This window comes from Pelmatolapia mariae, linkage group LG20, assembly GCF_036321145.2.
Source record: "Pelmatolapia mariae isolate MD_Pm_ZW linkage group LG20, Pm_UMD_F_2, whole genome shotgun sequence".
Classification (NCBI taxonomy): domain Eukaryota; kingdom Metazoa; phylum Chordata; class Actinopteri; order Cichliformes; family Cichlidae; genus Pelmatolapia; species Pelmatolapia mariae.
In genome coordinates, this window is record NC_086244.1 from 14673096 (window position 1) to 14691519 (window position 18424).

An 18424-nucleotide genomic window follows, 5' to 3' on the forward strand; every position below is an offset into this window, starting at 1 on the left:
CACACAACGTAAACATAATTAAGCCATCATCAGTAACCTTGGTGTCACTCGGGTTTAAAGCTAACACTGTATGGATAAAACGGAGATGTTTAATTCAAGGCTAGCTATTAAGCTGGCAGCTGGAAAAATACCAGCAGCGTACATTTGATCTTAAATCTACCCATGAGTGATTAAAAGGATGCTGCACACCAGCTGCGCAATGATGTCTGAGACGCTGAGGCTAAACTACACCTGCAATGTCGGGACTTCCAGGTTAGCAGCGCAGCTAACGGAACCAAAACATAGCGCTAAAACGTCTTTTACTCACCAAAAGCAGCGGGCCTACTGGAACATTTCCCACTAACAGTGGGGCTGAGTGGTAAACGGTTCCCTCTGTGGAGAATAAAACGCAGAAATACCCTTTTCTTGACTCGTTTCGTCTGTTTGTCCTAAAGACGCTCAGAGCTGCTCGGTCAGCTGACCATAGGACGACCGAGGAGTCGCATCCGGTAAACGGTTTTCAAAATAAAACAAAATGCGCAGGGAATTCGTTATAAGTTGTAGCTCCTAAAATGCAGAAATCCACAAAAATCAGCGGAAAACTACAACCGGATGAATAAATAAAAAACAATGAAATGGCTAGATGTGATATCATCGTGCCACACCTAAAAAAAAATTTCAAAGAAACATTTTTTTAAATAAATAAAATAATGAAAAGTTTGACAGCGATATGGAGCCTTAAATACAACAACACAGTAAAATGATAATAATAATTAAAATACCACTAAATTATAGAGAATAATGTATTTAGTTTCAATCTCAGTTTAATTTGCAAATATTATATTAACATAGCGCTTGAATTTAACTGGAACTAACTACAACGCCGTAAATAAAATTAAAATATCAATAAAAGCAGATTAAAAAAAGTATGACTCTTGTCTATCGCCTTGATGCGATCGGTTAAAATAAGCTTTACTTTGAAATTTTGCTCGCTTTTGAAATGAAACCGAAAATTCTCAGGGTTTTGTAATTTTTTCTATAAAACGACCATCAACTTTATTTATTTTAGTGTTTTATGTGGTGTTTTCTCGCTTGGGATTTCCTTTAAATAGTCCTACAAAATTAAACGCCTGTTTTTCTTGTTGTTGCTTTTTTTTGTTTTTTTGTTTTATTTTGGGGGGGGGGGCGTTGTTCGTTTGTGTAAGTCTGATCACATTTTTCATTTAAGTCTGGAATTTTTGTTTTTGTCTTTTTAAGCTAACCGGAAGTCATTGTATTTGTTGTTGTTGTTGGCGCCAGCTGTAAAGCTTGACTTCCGGTAGTTTTGTCGTAGGGGGTCTACACGTGTTGGTGGACTCACTGAGGATTTGGGGTCATTTTAATGTCTACGTGGTCTCTTTTGGACTCCCGTGTGTTTATGTATGATCGTGTTTAGCACCTCTGAGCGGGTGTCACGATGTTCAGACGGAAATAAATAGAAACACGCGCTCGCTGCCGGCGGCGGGATAGCTAACGTTAGCTGAACATGCCCGAACTTGTTCTTCAACACCGACAGAGAGACAGACAGGCATCGTGGACACCGGAAAACCCGACTGCAGTTTGAATGATTTAACAGCAAACAAACATGGATTACCATTTCCCCCAGGAGCTTTTTCCATCGTTTTATAACTGCGGGCCGCCGAATTTGGTGCAGAAACACAATGCTGGAGGCTGGGGCAGCTACGACCGGGTCAAACCTCAGGTGGGTCCCACGTGGATAATTCCGTGACTCCAGATCTGTCCGCATTCCTGCGGGGAAAATAATTATAACTTTGCTTATATGATAATTCAAGGGGTAAAATATACTAGATCATAGCAATATTTATGTTTAAGGTCTTTAAACTGAGGTTAAGTTATCACAGTAATGTGTGTGACAAATTCTCCTGTTAATGTCTTTGTTTATTTTTATTTATTTTTTTATTTATCGGCAACCATGTGGTTTACACCTACCGAGTTACAGAACTGTTACGGCCCCTTTCTGGTTTAAACTACAACTTAAGAGATTTTTAAATATATTTCTTTCTCTTTTTTGTAACCTAGCAGGTGGCTTGACTGTAACTGTGGGGGTTTTAAATGTTAGGCTCCAACTTTATTCGTGTTGGATGTGGTTGCGCTTTCAGGTTGGTTCTGGTCCTCTCTCCACCTGGACTTTCACATCCAGGCATCAGGTCGGAGGGGAGCTGTGGCGTCAAGTCGAGCCTGTGCCGGTCCCCCTCCTGGCTCCTAAACACGGTGAGTCCTCAGTCAGCAGATCCTCCTCTAGTTCAGACTCCTTAATAAACTGTAGTGACAGCTGTCAGGACCAGATTTTAACATCTAAGGAAAGATAAAGGGTGTGCCCAGAATATAGAGCAGTTTTCCTCTTTCAGATACTCTTGACTTCCATTGAATGTGTTTTTCCACATGTATGTAAGTTAATTTTAACTTTTTTTAGCTATTCTTTCGCCTTTGACGCCTCCGGATCCAATGAACTTCACAGAGCATGTAAGAATTAAAATTCTGTAAAAAATGTATTTTGTTTGTTTGTTTGTTTTGGGGTTTTTTTTTGTTTTTGGTTTGGTTTTTTAAGTCGAGTCTATTTTTTGTTTTTTCCAGTTTAACAAACTGAATTTTCTGGGCAGTGAAGAACTGTTTAATTTCTAATCAGCATTAAAAGGAACAAACAGTCCCAGATGACTCGTGTTAACAAACATTCATCTTTTCTTTGTGTTTAGATTAATAATTTTTTCATGGATCACTCCCTGGACGCCTTCGGCTGCATGAGCAACGTTCTGTCCGAACACTTCTCCTTTAAGCTAAAAGGGCAAAAAGAGGTGGGTGTCGTCACGATGGGGTTAAATTACTTCAAATGTGATCAAAATCACACCCTGATTTTTATGGACATTTAATGTGGTGTCTCATTTGAGCATTTAATTATTTATTTTATCAGCCCAAAAGAACACAGTGAACAAATTATGACTCTTCCTTTGAAAAGGTAGTTGCTGTTTTCCTTGCTGCTGATTGAGTGGATATCATTCAGCTCGATTTGTGTTTATACACACTCCAAAACCACAATCTTGGGCTGCAGCTGACGAAGCTGTCCCCCCAACGAGGTGAAGGGCCACTCCATCCAGATCCTGCAGCAGGTGGAGTTCATGCAGTTGGCGAACTCACTGAGGCTGTGGAGCAGAATATGGACTACCAGCTGCAGTACAGGATGAATGATTCACTGAAGAAGATGGATGATTTGGCAAATTTAATACAGCACAAATAGAACCTTAATGTAAAGGGCAGTTTAGTTTCAAATTATTTGCATTGTTTGGCTCCAAATATTAATCGGGTCTTTAAGATATTTAACAGAAGCAACCAAAAGCTACACTTTAACAGAGTGCCAGAAGACAGAGGTGAAAGAGGTTTACAGCATTTTTGGGACTGATGCCATTTACAGCAGAAGACAGGTGAAAAAGAGGAAATGCACAAAGGCTCAGAAATCAACATCCAGTGAAATGTAAACAAACTGGAGCCACAGACTTAAAATGTTTGTTTTCTGGTCCTAAACATTGTTCACTTTTGTATAAATGTTCTAAGAATAAAATTATTGCTTGGAGCCAGATACCATGCACACCTTTCTCGACTCTTTAAGTCATTGCCAGAATTGATCCACTCAGTCAGGATGTATTCGTTAGCAAGCATCATTGTTACTATAGCAAAGTTGGTTTCTGGGCTATAGTAACAATGCAGCTTTTATGGTGTTGATTGCAGTGCTGACTATCGCCTATAGTTGGAGCTTTGTTCTGTTTGTTGTGTTGGATCTTGAGCTGAGAGTTTGAAGCAAACATTAACAACAGATAACTGATTTTGTTTAACGTAAACATTTGTATATAAACATAGAAGAAAGCCGTGCAGTCGTTGGTCATCAGATTTCTGTTTGATTGCAGAAATATTTTAAGGATGCAGTGAGGATGGGGAGGGTGACCTACTTCCTGGATTTGCTGAAGGTTAAAATGTGAGTTGAGTTGATTGGTTGAAATTCCTGGATGTGGAAGCTTTGTTTTATTTTTATTTTAATCACGTTTACCCCTCCCCACGCAGGTGCGAGCAGAAGTATCCCTGCCAGAAGCTGGCCCGGCACAGCTGCCAGCTGTATGACGTGGTGCACTCCATCCCTCCAGAGCTGCTCGGCTCACTGCTGTACGATGAGCTGGCGGAGCAGAGGGACCGCCTGCTGTTCTCCGAAGGAACCACAGGGGGTGCTCTGAGTTTCGTTCCCTTTTCACAGAGTGATGGTGGCTCTCAGCGTGGCTGCCTCCTCTATCCTGGAAACCCTGCACTGAATACCCTCAGTATCCTTGAGTTTAGATTTAGGAAGCTTCTAAAGCAGCACTGTCAGAAATATCTTAGGTCCACAATGATCTTAAAACCATTAAAAAAAACTCTTTCACTTAAAGTACTCACTGGGTCAAAGCCAGGATTTCACATAACCATGGCTGCAGCCATCATTGGATAAAATGCTTCTTGCCCTTAACACAGTACCTGCAGACTTCCACAAGGTGGAGCTGCAGCACCACAGAGGCGGTCCTTTCTGTGTGGATACCAGCAGCAAACCGTTCAGCTTCCCGCTTAGAGGCGCCGTCAGACAGATCAGCACCGCCTCGCTGTTTGGCGAATGTGAGAGCAACTGTGGGAAATATTTGGAGATGACTTCAGGAGCATGGAGGCGTTTTTAAAGATGTTTGTTTGTTTGTTTTGCAGGTTGTGTGGCTGTGCGGTCGGATTACCTCTGTGGTGTTTGGAGGTTCAGTGAGAGAAATGAGCCGCAGGCACTCCAGGTGGTCAGCACGTCGGAGGTCGCAACTTGTATCAGCGCCAGGTTGGTGACAGTTCAAAGAGTGAAGTTGATGAGATGGATCTTTTTTTGTGTGTATATGGGGGCCCATGTGAGGCTAATCATCTCTGCTCTGTGCTGCCAGTCCTCATGTTTTAGGTGAAGTTCTGGTGGCAAGCGAGAGCGGAGCCGCAAACCTGTGGACGGTGGGGAAAGGGTGAGGAAGCCAATGCATTCAGCTCAGAGATGACAATGTTTAAAGGGAAGCGCAAACTGAAATTGACTCTCTGACCAATCAGGATGCAGAAGGTGCGATATGAGGACAGCAACCTGTACTTCAACGCCAAGTCTCCATGGAGATGGTGCGAGTTCACGGCCCACCCGCGAGTGGTGCTGTATGCGGACAGGACGGGGGTGGACCTAACAGACATCAGGGTGAGTCAGGAGGCTGGTTAACATTGGCGATTTTGCTTCTGTACTCCACCCCAGTGGATTTTAAATCAAATGACTCCTCCTACATCTTCTTCTTCTTTCATTTCACCATCTCTCCTCCTCCTCGCCCTCATCTTCTGTCCCTCCAGGTGAGTCCGGCCTCCTGCCACACTCTGTTTCGTATCAGCAGCACCGCTGATTGTCGGAGCGGAGAGAGACTTGTCCTGTCCAGGTATCTAGGAGACTCCCACTCCTTCCACCACCTAATCACCACTCAGGTACGCCCAGCATCACTTAAGATTTACAGGAAGTAACAAATCAGCTAAAACGTTAACGGTTCCACTTCACCTTCCTCTCTCTCACTTTTTGTCAGTACTCGGCCTACATCATGGACGAGCGCTTCCCGTGCGTCCCAATGCTCAAATGGGATCACATGATGACGTCTCCACCTATTTTCTGTCACATTGTTCCTGGCTGCGCCTCGTCAGGCTTGTCAGCTGGCGAAGCAACCACTAAGGTCCTGCTCAGCTCCCAGAGTTCTCAGGAAATGATGATGCTGCAGTATGCAGGTGAGCCACCAGGGGGCAGCGTGCTTTAGTTACTTTTATATATATATATATATATAGATATATAGTAAGATAGATATATACATATATATAGATATAGATAGATATATGGATTGAACATAAAAGTGAAACTGTGTGTGTTCAGGAGGCAGAGGGGACGCCTGTTTCAGTCGAGGTCCTCCTCAGGCTCTGCTCAGGCCCAGAGACAGTCTGAAACACCTCCCAGTCCAAATCCCTCACCGCTTGGACGTTGCAACCAACAGACTGTCCTCATATGCCGCAGGTGAGAAAGTGATGCTACAGTTTACGTGAACTATCAGTTACAAATTAATTTAGCAGGAACCTTTAAATTCTTAAATTTTTATAGGTTTTGATTAGACGTACCTGTAGCCCAGTCACAGTCACATAATCATAATGTGGCATTAGCCATCATCTGAAATACGCTACGTGTAGTTTTGGTTCATCTAATGTAGTTAAATAAGGTCTAACTGAACTTAACACAGTTCCCATGAGTTATTAAAGCCTTCACTTTTAGTTTCTAAGTTTTAGTCATGAATGTTAGAAAAACGTATAAGATGCATTAGCTCAGTTAATGCAGGCTCCATATTTGATCTAATTTGATCTATTAAAACAATCAAGGAGGAGGTGGAAGTTTTTTAACCCGTTTCACACCTCAAGCTTTAATGTTCTGGTGGTTAAAGTAGAAGATGGATGGATAATAACAGGTTCTGAGTCTGCAGAGGTTCACTGGGTTGTTTGTTTCCAGGTCTCACTTGCATCCAGAAGGCAGCAGAAGGTGGTGGTGGCGGCGAGGAGTGCATGTGCGTCCTCCAGCTGACGGAGGCAGGAGATATTTTCTATCAGATCCTGGAGCACGAGCAGCCGGACACCGACGAGTCACAGCCTCGAGACGTGGAGGGTGATCTGAAGCCTCGGCAACATATTCGTCCAGGAATGACAACACGGGCAAGGAAAACAGCTGAGAGCCTTCCACCTGATTCTCAGCTGATCATCTCCGAGACATCGAGTGATGAAGACGTCGTTGGGCCCACACAGGGTCCATCGAGCATTGTACCTGAAACACCGGAAAGAGGACGGGAAGCATCCAGCTTCTCTGAGGATTCAGAGTCAGAGATGAACCGAAACCGAAGGCGGTTGCAGCTGCAGGTTGTTGTCAACGATGATCCAGGGGCGGAGGAAGAAATTGGATTTGACGTCGGTGTGAATGATAAAGCTGTTGAAGTGGAGGAAACTGTCAGTGGTGCATCTCGGAGAAAGACTCCAGTAAAGCTGAGTAGTGGTGCTCTCGTCACATGGAAACATTGGCTCCAGAAACTGATGCAAAAAACCTATGAAAATAAGCACCGCTCACACCTCTTGCAGCACTTCAGAGCCAACACTCAAGGTCTGCTTTGTATTCCTGAAGGCGATCAAGGCACTTCACGGCAGGATAAGTGCATGCAAAGCCTGAGGAAGGAGCTGAGGTTGGGCATGTCCAGACGGTCACTGCTGGTTCACAGCATGGTCTCCACCTCTCTCAGGCCTCCACATGTAGTACCCTTACCAAACCAGTTTAACACGAATGTCTGGACAGATCCACTTAGTCACCGACTGACCCTCTCCTGGCAGGGTGAGGAGGCATGGCAGAAGTGGTGGAAGGACCAGCTGGGCTTCACCAAGGAGGCGAAGGTGCAGGCTCTGCGAAGGAGGAGGAGGAAAGAAAAAGAGGCGAAGCAAGCTACTGGACATCGATTGAATCTGAGCGCTAGCTTTACCTCGTCTGTCAGCTACCAGTCGGCGCTGGATGACCTCTCTGACTCTGCTGGCTGGTCCTCCGGAGTCAGCCAGGCGGCGTGGTCAGACACAGAGGACAGAGGGAGGCTGTCTCAGTTCTTAAGTATGTCGGAGGGTGAGACTTCGAGGGCTGCGACGCCTTCCACCGTTCTAAATGACACTCCAACAGCAACTCCAACTCCCACCCCGACCGCCACACCACAACGTGATAAACGTAGCAACCCCCAACAAACCCCCAGCAGGACCACCACCCTTCCTCAGACCCAGACACTCGGACTGGACTCCACACCAGCCAGTCAGAGGAGGAGCAAACGACCAGCAGACGACTACCTCGAATCTCTGTTCGCGCCACAGGTAGTAACATGTCTTAGATCAGATGATTTAAAATGCTCACATAAAGAAAGTGGGATTTATTTGTACTTTTATTAATTAATTAATTTTTTCATATATCGTAAAGAATAGAAACCTGAACAATAAAAATTGGTGTGAATGTTATTGTTTGTATAACAGGACCTAGATAGAATATTTGTACTTGATTTAATTAGATGAAAAATTGGCAGGATTCATTTCATCTAACAGATTATTTTATGAGCGTTTGGTGGCTAAAGGTGACCACTGGTAGCCAAAGTACAATACTGTCTCATCCAAAAATCCTCCACAGTGTGTTAGCTTGGCTGACTATTCTTCATTCTTTCTCACCTGAAGAGGAGGGTTTCTGGGCTTCGTTTTAGGACCACTGCTGTTCTTTATATAATGTATTTTTTTATGCTAACTTGATACCACCCACCCCCAGTACATATACCCTAGGGCAGCGGTCCCCAACCTTTTTTGCGCCACGGACCGGTTTATGCCTGACAATATTTTCATGGACCGGCCTTTAAGGTGTCGCGGATAAATACAACAAAATAAAACTAGTACCGGTACCGAAAAAAGATTTATTCATAACACACGTGAAAAGACCCAGGAAAACCGAGTTAACGATAAAAACAATAACAAAATAACGCTGAAAACCGATAAAAACCCTGAAAACCATACATTTCACACCTGAGCCTCAACTCTTGCGGCCCAGTACCAAACGACTCACGGACCGGTACCGGTCCGAGGCCCGGGGGTTGGGGACCGCTGCCCTAGGGCATATATCTTAAATCTAAAGGCATGGATAATAAATGCCCTTTTGTGACCTTTATGCTCGCATTAACTGGCTGATGTTTCCAGGATGATCCTTCGCAGAGCCATTACTTGGATGAGGGGAGCTCCACAAATCCATTCTTGGCCTCATCTCAGCTCCGCAGCTCCCAGTCCATCCCTCTCCGAAATTACAGTGTGGATTTGACCAGAATGAACTTCGGCTCGCCGGGCTCCTCTCAGTCCAAGTCTCAGTCCTACTCTCAGTCCCAGAGTTCACAGGGTCGACTGTCACAGGCATCGCAACCAAAGAAGAAGTCTCGAATGGGATTTTGAAATGTTTACTCAGTCTGGGAATGTATTGTTTGGGATTTTGGGATTACGCTTCCTGGATTTGCTACACTGGGAATGAAATGAGAAAACTTGGACACTGGATCTAAGCTAATCAAGGAGGATCACCTGTGTGACGTCTGGAGGAGTCACTGCAGACTGTTTGGTAGGACTGAATGGAATTTATTACCTCAGTTGTGTATGTGTGTGTGTCTGTGCGTGTGTGTGCATGCACGCAACTGACTGAGCTCATGTTCCAGTTTTATTTATGTGACTTTTTGTGATAAAAGCTGAGGGTCAACATGCAGGATTAATTAAAGCTGTAGAGAGTAATGGTGATAATTAACTTGAGATCAGCAAGGGCTGGTCCCTGAATTATGCTAGGGTCTGTTATAACTATAAAGTCTAGATAAAGCTAAAGAGCCTTTAACGTATCAATAATTTCCATAAAAATGATTAAAAAGATACCAGAAGTTGGTTTACCCAAACGTATTTCAGAAAGTCTTTGGCCTACGAAGATGATACTGTGAAGACTATATTACTGTACCAGACAGCTGTCATCCAACTTTCACATATTTAATACCAAAACCATTCCTGAAGGTCATAATGAACACACCCACAAACAGCCGCCTCTCATCAACTGTCTGTGTGGTTAAATGTACATTATTTAAAAAGCTGTTTGACTATGAAGTATATCTTTTCTTATATGTTTGTCTGTTTCACTCATTTTGCCAAATTTATGTTTCTGAGACTTTTCTACATCTGTTTTCTAAGCAGAATTTATTTTCTCAATAAAACCACGACTAACATGAACAAAAATCTCAACTTCTCTTTTAAAGGGAAACAAGGGCAGAAACTTAAAAGACCAACCACACCTGCCACTTTCGTGGGGTTTTTATTTTTAAGTTCAGCTGTGGGTTTAAATTCAGCAGGTTGTGGCGTTCAATGGAAACGCTGTTAATATTTAGATGAGCTGCACTACTTATCATTCTTGATTATTTGTCAGATGAGTCATCTCCTTCCATAAAGGACGATCCAGTGTATCTTCTATGAAAGGAGGTAGTAAAGGAAGCACGGAGGCACCTTTCCTTTATTTAGAGAGAGCTTCTGTTGTGGCTGTCGGGCAGAAACTTCCAGGTCTTGTTAGTCAGTTGGGAAAATTTCTAAGAAAACTGACTTTTGTGGCAAAAGACTGTTGAAGAGTTTGTGCCTTGTATACAGTCTCAAAAAGCAGTTTGTCCAGCTCAGTCGTTTTGATGAACATTTGGTTGTAAATTGGGTGGCCAAGTTTAAAAAGCTGGAGAAAGGTGTCATTTGTTTGTTTGTTTTGGGGGGTTGCCCCCCAGCTTGTCCAGCTTTACTGAAGTCAACGCACCAAAGTTGCACATGTGGCTCTTAAATGTGTTTTAAATTCTTGGATGTGCACGAGTGCTGTGCCTCTAGAGAAAAGAGCTGCACTCAGGTTCAGGTTTGATTGATGGAGTTGTTTTTGCTTGCAGACATGATTTAAAGGGGGAAAAAAAAAAAAAAAAACAGAGACGAGATGTTTAAAAATAATATTTTTATAAGATTATTCTTTTTTCTTCTTTTTTTTTTTAGTACCGGTGACAAAAACAAGAATAAATAACTTAATATCTACAAAAAAATTATAAACTATTTTTTTTGTACAGCATTTACACTTTTACATATTTTTGTATGAACATTTTTGACATTTTTCAACTTTTTTTTGACACTTGGTCAGTATTATTTAGTTTCATACAACAATCTCTGAACAGTTTCAAACACCACAAACGACATTCCTTTTGTTTTTAAGCTACATCCTAACATTGGCAACTTCAAATTTAAATCAGAGTCATACTTACAAACACATCCATAAACACACGATCGTTAAATGTTTTTCCAACCTCCACTTCAATTTAACACTTGAAATTACATTTAAAAATAATAATAATAAAACTGTGCAAATTAAACTGAAACAGATGACCCGAGCAGCCGCGGTCAGAAAGTTTCCAGTTTGATCTGGAGAACACGTCACTGATACATCTTTAGGTTGCTCTCATTTAGTTTAAAGTCCTGATTTATCACATGAAATTCGACTAAAAGAAAAATTGCGACCACTGCTGCTTTCAGCCTCTGTACGCCAGAGAAACGCCTCCTACTCTTAAAACAGTCTTGGATTAATAACAGTCAAAAGACATACTCAAAAACAAACGCCACGTTTTGGCAAATTACTCTTCCAGCCTGATCTGACATTTTAGCGACCATCATGTGTCTGCTAGCTCAGCACCTTGAAGACCAGGCTGCCCAGAGTTTATCTGCATCACTTATATCCTTACAAAGAAAAAAAAAAAGAAGAAAAAAAAACTTGCATCCTGGAATGTGACATCTCAACATGCACCGACACATCTACAAACTAAATCTATCTGGAGGATTTCTAACCGCTCAGCTGCCAGTTGTGCTATTCTCCACCAGCACCAGAGCTTATTGAACAATAAATTAAAAGACGGCAGGAGAATACGGGGTGGAAACGGCGAGGCACGGGCGGCAGTGGCTTCAGGCATAGAGGTATTGGCGTTGATTTTGGCGACGGAGGTGAGGAGGGAAGAAGGAACCTTCAGCATCGCTGCCCAGAGAACTGCTGAGAGACTCTTCACCCGAGCTCATCATATCCTCACACGAGTCCTCGCTGTAGACACACAGAGGGAGGTATGAGGTCAGTACAGTCATATGTAGAGGCTCTGGCAAGTTGATATGACCATGGTAGTAACTTCCTGAGTCACGTTAATAGTTGTAGCATCTGACATGTAATACTGTTAGTATCTTGCTAAGCTCTCCTGCTTTGGCGTGTTTTTGAGGTGAATTTGAACTGTTAGTATCTCGTCAATTTCACGGTGAACAATTAGTAGTGCGTGTGGAGTGGTTGTACCTTGCACAGGTATGTTTGGAATGAGAGTATTTTAATCGGGGGTGTTTTGAAGTGTTTGTGTCTGGTTTGGGTGTGTTTTTGTATCAGCAGTAGTCTCTGTGGGCTCAGAAGTTACTCTTAATGAGTAAATCTGTTTTATCCTTCTCATCACCCTCTAAAAATAGAAAATTAATCTGGTGCATTGGGGTATTTTCACCGAAAAGCTAAATCATGACATTTTTCAAAGTTATTTTAAATCAATCAATTAATCAACCACCATTCATTCTTAATTTAATTGGGGTTTCTTGGCAGTAGAACCAACTGAAGCCAGTTGGAAGCTGCACTAAACCAAACAAACAAACAAACAAAAAAAAAAGCATTAAGTGATAGAAACTGATCTATTCTAAGTCTATTTAGTCATTTATGAACTTGCTGAGAGGCACTGGGATGGAGATGGGCTGAGCAATAAAGGCAAAACAAACCAGTCAGCTGTTTCAAACTTCCGCATATCACTTAAGACTATCAGCTGATCTCATGTTGTCTGACTCAGCTGACTGAACCTTTGAGTGTTAAGGTGTGTAAAGATGTTTGTTGATCGGGAGCTTTGTGTACTCAGCTTGTGCTTAAATACCCGCCCACTGGAACCATGTCTGTTCCTCTTTTCGCTTTCAACACACTGACGTAGAAATAAAAAGGAGCTGTCCTTGATACATAAAGGCGAGGCCACCCTGGCTTCATGTGACGTCATGGAAACATTTGTGTCAGTGGGATGTGACTGGCTGGGAGATATGAGAGGCCCTGACAAGCTCGGACAGTTTCAACACAGGAGAAACTTCAGTGTTGCCGCTTGTTGCCACAGAAAAGTGTTTACTGCAAATAAAATAAAAGAAACGCACTCTCTCCACTGATTTAAACTTCATTTCATAGATTTTTCTGGCTTTATCAGCACCAGTAACAGTAAGTGTCCTCCTTCACTGCTGTTACACTTGCTCCAGATTACCCTACCATACCCTTGCTCTAGATTACCTGACAGAGACTTTTCAGGGCGTTTCTCTGTGCTGCGTCACTGCAAAGGCTGAAATATTTGGCGTATGTGATGACACAAAGGGTGTGTTTGGTTCCTTTTTCATTTAGCCTCTGTTTTTGTTGTTGTTGATGGTGGTAGGAGTGTTTGAAAGAAGTGATCAAATCAGACTGAAACTGAAGCCAGTACAGTCAGTCTAATTGGTTTCTATAGCTTGAAACAAGTCACTAAGACCAAGAAATTCAGGATCGGTTGTGTTTTTGGAGGTGTGACGGCGGTGTTGCTTGGGTGTGTTTGAGGTCCTCACCTCTCGCTCTCATCCCAGCAGCCCTCTGGGATGGTGGGCAGTTCGGGGACACTACGGTAGCTGTGCAGGCTCTGGGCGGTCCGTCGTGACACGATCCACTGCAGCTTCCTGTGGTCGGGTTTGCTGCACTCGGGGGACGCGTAGTCTGACAGGCACTGGGCCACGCATTTGCTCCATAGCACCAGGTCAGCATCAGCAATCTGAAAACAAATAGGGGAGCAGATCAGTTTAACTGTCTGCGCTTCGCACTGACAAGACGACGGTGTGTTTAAAACCATCCCGTTACTTAACACTTAAACAGAAACCTGGTGGTGCTGGTGATTTGCAAGTGTGAGAAAGACAAAAGAGCTAAAGATCAATGACATCAGCTCCTTTTTAACATGGAGCCATCACAACACGCCAGGTTACATAACTACAGACATCAACATAAAGAAAATATTCTGGACCAGAGCTGGGCTAAGAATAAACACTCTCACGATACACGGCTGCTGCTATTCATAACTCGAGTGCTCACTTCTTCTATTTAAAAACTGGAGTCTCATCTTGAAGCTGCAAGTCCGCAGGCTGTAAGGATAGTTAATAAAGTTCTTCACATTTGCCAAGTAAAAGTCTGCACATGTATTAAAAATGCCTCCTGTCTGCGGCTGATCCAGGAAAATGCCCACACTAATTCTCTTTTAATGGAGCCATGAGACATCTGCTAATTTAAACTTCTCATTTCCTCTGAAATCTACCTGCTCTGTGTTGTTGACTTTCGAGTGGAAAATCTATTTCTCAGTTTTTTTCCATGATTTGTACACCTTCCCCTCCCCAGATGAGTTGTTGTGTAATGAAGTCATGCACTGTTTGGCAACAGCCTACCTTGAGGTGTCTCTGGATGTGAGAGGCTATTTCCAACATGTCCTCGGACTGAACGGCTTCAATCTCCTGCCTCAGCAGTGCCAACGCAAGGACGGACGGCTGGAAGGAAAAGCAAAAAAAACAGTTAAACAGGATCAGTGTTGTGTCAAGAATAAAATGCATTTATTTGTCAGTTTTTAGCCAGGACAGACATGGAATTGTTACCTTTGCTTTGGAGAAGGAGATGCGGCACAGACAGGCTTTGAGCTGAGCCTCCAGCTTCTCCAGGCTGAGCATAGTCTTCCTGTTAGGACAGACACAAACATGCGATCAGGTTCGGGTCTTTAACAATTCTCAAACACACGCAATCATCAGTTTTGTCCATTTAACTTGTTTATTGCTATTATTATTAAAATAAAATAAAATAAATGGGTCTTCCTTCCTTAACTTTGCAGATAACTCGATCCTGGATTTGAGTCATTTTGAGTACAACATGTTTATCTTGTAAGTTATGGTTATTCTGAGAATCGAAAAGGTGGCTCAACATTATCTTGGTCAATCACAAGTGGTCAGCCAATTAGTGTTCAGTTTCACAACCAGATGGCAGTGGTAAACACACTTAGCAGGACTCTGCAACTCAAACAAAACACTGATGTCGATTATGAGGCCAGTTAAATTCAGTGCAACTCTTCAATTAACTTAATTTGCTCTAAACAAAACATAAACTGGTGTAAACTCTCTGATGTGGCATTTTGACCCAAGCTGAGCTGGTTAAAAACAACACGGCAGGGTTACATAAGAGCAAAGTTTTGTTGCCAACAGCAGAAAACAAGTGTTATCAGTGCACTTCAGTCAGCCGCTGCCTGCTGCCCTACATAACAAACTTTCTGCCAATCGAATGTCGTCCAGACTTTTGAACCCAATCCAGAATCATCAAGCTTCCAAACATCAACTGTAATGGATCATCTATTTGCAGGCACAAATCTGAACACGTAACCTTGTGTTTGTAGGGGCCTCACCTATCGGTGCAGTGCGATAGCGCGATCTGGTAGTACAGGTGCAGAAAGGTTAAGGCGGTTACAGCTTTGGACTTGAAGTTGAGCTTCTCGGTGATGATCTTCTCCATCCGTGCGAGGTCGGACACAGTGAACCGGCACTGTCCGATGCGGATGAGCTCGTCGGTGGGCGTCAGGTTGCACTCCTCCTCCGTCACTTTGGCTGCTATATGGAGGCAGCTGAGGCTGATGCAGGACAGGTGCTTGGGCTGGATCTGATGGGAGGAGAGACGACAATTAAGTAAAGAAACCTCTGAAGCTAAAGTGTGCTGTGTCTGCTCCTAGCAGGTGTGAACGTCTCATACCTTCATCATGGCAAGGAATCTGTCCAGCAGGTTAACAGCCAGGACGAACGTCTGCGTGCTGTAACCGAAGAAGCTGGTCAGACTCCACAGATCCTCCACTTTGGCATCTCTGCACTTGGCCGAGATCCGACTGTCACCCTGGAGAATAAAGACACACTGTTGGTTAATTTCACAGTTATTAAGAAGCCTGTTAGCGATGCTTAGATCTACAGGTGCCCACCGGCGCTGTGGATTCAATGGCGCTGAGTCCCGTTACTTTGGGGAGATAATGCACTTCCTGCTCACAATTCACCCTCAGCTCCTTCATCAGCTTGAAGGCATCCATGTCTCAGCTGGCACTGCAGGAAGTGATCTGTCTTTTTTAAATACAGTACCGACACTGCAAGGAAAGAAAAGTCACAAAGTTTAGTTTTTATGCTGTAACCTTAAACATCGTCGGGATTTGTGTGATCAGTAAGAAAAGGCCGACTTACAGCCTTTGCTGTGAGCTTGTGCTCCTCGGCAGCTACAAGACTGTCATAGTTCAAATAGTTGCAAATCGTAACTGAAACTAAAAACATTTTTGTAATACACATACTTAACAGGATTTCTGCAAACTCTCCGTCACAATGTAGAGCAGAGCACAAGTTTGGAGTTTCCCCTGAGGTGAGTTTGTTATGACATTTGACAATGTTATGAAATTCACTTCTAACCAGAATTCCTCTGATTTCTTCTTAAATCTGCTTTTCTCCATTTTGTTTGTTTTAAAAAAAGTGACTTTTAATCACACTCATGCCTCTAACTATTGAATGATACAAATCTAGATTATATTTTTAAATCCTGTTTGCATCCTGGCAGCTGCCTGATGTACCTGCTGCCTTATCTGGCAGGTTATTCAAAGTCACCAGACGCACAAACTTCTTTCCACAAGGACGTTTGGACTCAGTTCAAACAAGCAAAATCAACAGAGCCTCTGGGCAGTTTTACATTCTACAGCAGCACCACTCTTATGCAACAATTAGCTCTTTTCTGTACCTGTACCTCACGACTTCTTCATGAGTCGTTTGTTTGCACATTCGTTTGCATCTTAGTTTTGTTCCATATTTAGCATTTTACTTAACTTTTCATTATAGAGATTTTTGCCATTTAGCAGGGGGTTTATTTACTGCATTCAAACATCTGTAGGTTACCCACCCAAAGAGGGTTTGGCCTTTCCTGACAAAAAAGTCTCTGTGATCATAAGAAAATATTTTTGAACCTTTTTGCTGCATGAATAGACTTGTCGTGAGTATGGCAACAAATTCACTGCCTCAACTATAGAGGGAGGAGAGCTGCTAATGAACACATCCCCTCCCCCCAAACACCACATCCCCACCAAGAAAACCATGTTAAGCTACTAAATTCTATTTAATTTCTATTTGAGGAATTATGTGGCACATTGTTTTACTTATTATCCTCTATTAATCTGTTGTTTTATCGTGTTATTTGCTCCGTTTTATCTACTTTTTGGGAAAAATAAAATCCAGTTTTACTGTATTTCACACAGAGCAGAAACAAACGCTTTCTAGTCTGTTTTAATGTAGACGCCTGAGTATATCATGAGAATAATGTGAATGAAGAGGACACATTTGAGGTGAAGTCTTTGGAATCGTGTCGGATAATCTGTATCCAGGTTGAGGATCTAAGTTAATCACTCGGTCGTTGCTAAACTGCTACACTGTTACCGTGTTGTCACATGACTTCACATTTTCGGGTACATTGTTGCTAAACTGTTACGTGACTGCCGTGCACTCTCAGTCTGGGGGTCAGAGCCCAGGGCCCGGCCCACTTCCCTCAGCTGGGCTTCGGTGTCAGATTTCGGCTTGTCTACGCCTTCTCGATCCCCTGACCGAAAAACAAGTACCCCTTTTTCCTGTTATGGCTGTAAATTAACGACCTAAAATACAAATTAAGTTGCCCCACACGTCTAAAAACACTGTTTTTGTCTTTTGGTTTTGTTTTTTGAATTTTTGTAGTTGATGTGGACGGTTAGCCTCCGCTAGCTAATGGTTTAAATCCTCTGTAGTCGGAGCGGGGGGAGGGGCTTCCGTTTAAAAATGATGAAATATCTTAACTATTTTACTACGGAAACACGATTACCCACACAGATATTTAATAATTGAGAACTAGAGCAGAGAGTTGACTTAACAAACCGATTATATGTCATTGCAGTGGTTTGTAAAAGTGAGTTTAACCGAGCTTAAAAAAAAAGGAAAACGGGTCCAGAGGATACCAGCTACAACAGCGAAGAGAAGCCTCTATGCTGTACGTGCAAACTGAAGCAAAAATATCAATTTAATATCAATTTATCAAGGAAAAACACACATTAAATGCTTTTAATCTAATGTCAGAACTATAAAATTCACCTATTTGCTATTTTTAAGCGCTTCTGGACGAGTTCCTGTCGACAGTTAGTAATGAAAAACCTTCAAAAACAAAAAACGACACTTTACTCGCTCAAGTGAACGCTCTAAGTAAAATAAATGCAACTGTGATGTATTTTAAAGGTTTGCTCTACCTGTTTCTGTGAGTTAGATCCACATATCTGTCCTGCTGTGGCTTATTTTTCTTCTGCTCTTCTTTCGTCTTTCTCTTTTTCTGTCCTTTGTTGATGTTGAGTAAGCTCACGCCTACTTCTCGACGTCACCCGGCCACAACCAATCAGACCCATCGCTTTACGAACAGCTGTCCCCTTTTTAGGGCGTTAAAGGCACAAATTGCAGCTCGATTCTGGTGTTTTTGTACCACCGTATTAGCATTTTCACCATATTCACACTGGAGATAGATAACCCAGCTTGAATCCACAGATACAGCTCGGAGAAACGGAAACACAGCGTTTGGATCGCGAGAAACAAGCCCACCTTGAGTAACATTACCGTGAGCCAATCAGCAAACCGAAGT

The 18424-nt window shown here is 42.7% G+C and overlaps 3 protein-coding genes across 7 annotated transcripts in view; 1 reads left to right on the plus strand and 2 right to left on the minus strand.

The window, feature by feature from the left end:
- The window catches only part of LOC134618317 (WD repeat-containing protein 7), a 101381-nt gene extending 100916 nt beyond the window's left edge, over positions 1–465 (minus strand). For all 4 annotated transcript variants that reach the window (XM_063463677.1, XM_063463678.1, XM_063463679.1 and 1 more), the window contains exon 1: positions 308–465. The gene's annotated coding sequence lies outside the window, so the exon portion shown is untranslated. The remainder of the gene's footprint in view (positions 1–307) is intronic.
- Positions 466–1307: 842 nt separating this feature from the next.
- taf1c (TATA-box binding protein associated factor, RNA polymerase I subunit C) lies at positions 1308–9867 on the plus strand. 2 transcript variants are annotated; one of them, XM_063463680.1, is made up of 15 exons: positions 1308–1720; positions 2139–2250; positions 2453–2502; positions 2733–2831; positions 3936–4003; positions 4090–4340; positions 4537–4665; positions 4750–4867; positions 4968–5039; positions 5122–5257; positions 5404–5532; positions 5628–5823; positions 5966–6103; positions 6587–7968; positions 8830–9867. In XM_063463680.1, exons 1-15 carry the CDS (start codon positions 1604–1606, stop codon positions 9073–9075), a joined length of 3243 nt encoding a protein of 1080 aa, XP_063319750.1. In that variant the 5' UTR covers positions 1308–1603; the 3' UTR covers positions 9076–9867. The 2 variants fall into 2 exon arrangements, with proteins under 2 accessions (XP_063319750.1, XP_063319751.1); XM_063463681.1 differs by lacking the exon at positions 2453–2502.
- Positions 9868–10675: 808 nt separating this feature from the next.
- ccng2 (cyclin G2) lies at positions 10676–18166 on the minus strand. The gene is made up of 8 exons (XM_063463694.1): positions 18042–18166; positions 15726–15884; positions 15506–15643; positions 15165–15415; positions 14371–14449; positions 14167–14265; positions 13306–13505; positions 10676–11755 (listed from the first exon to the last, which is right to left on the minus strand). Exons 2-8 carry the CDS (start codon positions 15828–15830, stop codon positions 11623–11625), a joined length of 1005 nt encoding a protein of 334 aa, XP_063319764.1. The 5' UTR covers positions 15831–15884; positions 18042–18166; the 3' UTR covers positions 10676–11622.
- Positions 18167–18424: the final 258 nt, after the last annotated feature.

Excerpts from the sequence above, each read along its gene's own strand:
- taf1c (XM_063463680.1), top strand. The coding sequence starts at position 1,604 with ATGGATTACCATTTCCCCCAGGAGCTTTTTCCATCGTTTTATAACTGC. Across the intron at positions 5,040-5,121 it reads CTGTGGACGGTGGGGAAAGG|GATGCAGAAGGTGCGATATG; the intron begins GTGAGGAAGCCA and ends CTGACCAATCAG. Across the intron at positions 5,824-5,965 it reads GATGATGCTGCAGTATGCAG|GAGGCAGAGGGGACGCCTGT; the intron begins GTGAGCCACCAG and ends GTGTGTGTTCAG.
- ccng2 (XM_063463694.1), bottom strand. The coding sequence starts at position 15,830 with ATGGATGCCTTCAAGCTGATGAAGGAGCTGAGGGTGAATTGTGAGCAG. Across the intron at positions 14,266-14,370 it reads TCTCCTTCTCCAAAGCAAAG|CCGTCCGTCCTTGCGTTGGC; the intron begins GTAACAATTCCA and ends TTTTCCTTCCAG. Across the intron at positions 13,506-14,166 it reads ACATCCAGAGACACCTCAAG|ATTGCTGATGCTGACCTGGT; the intron begins GTAGGCTGTTGC and ends ATTTGTTTTCAG.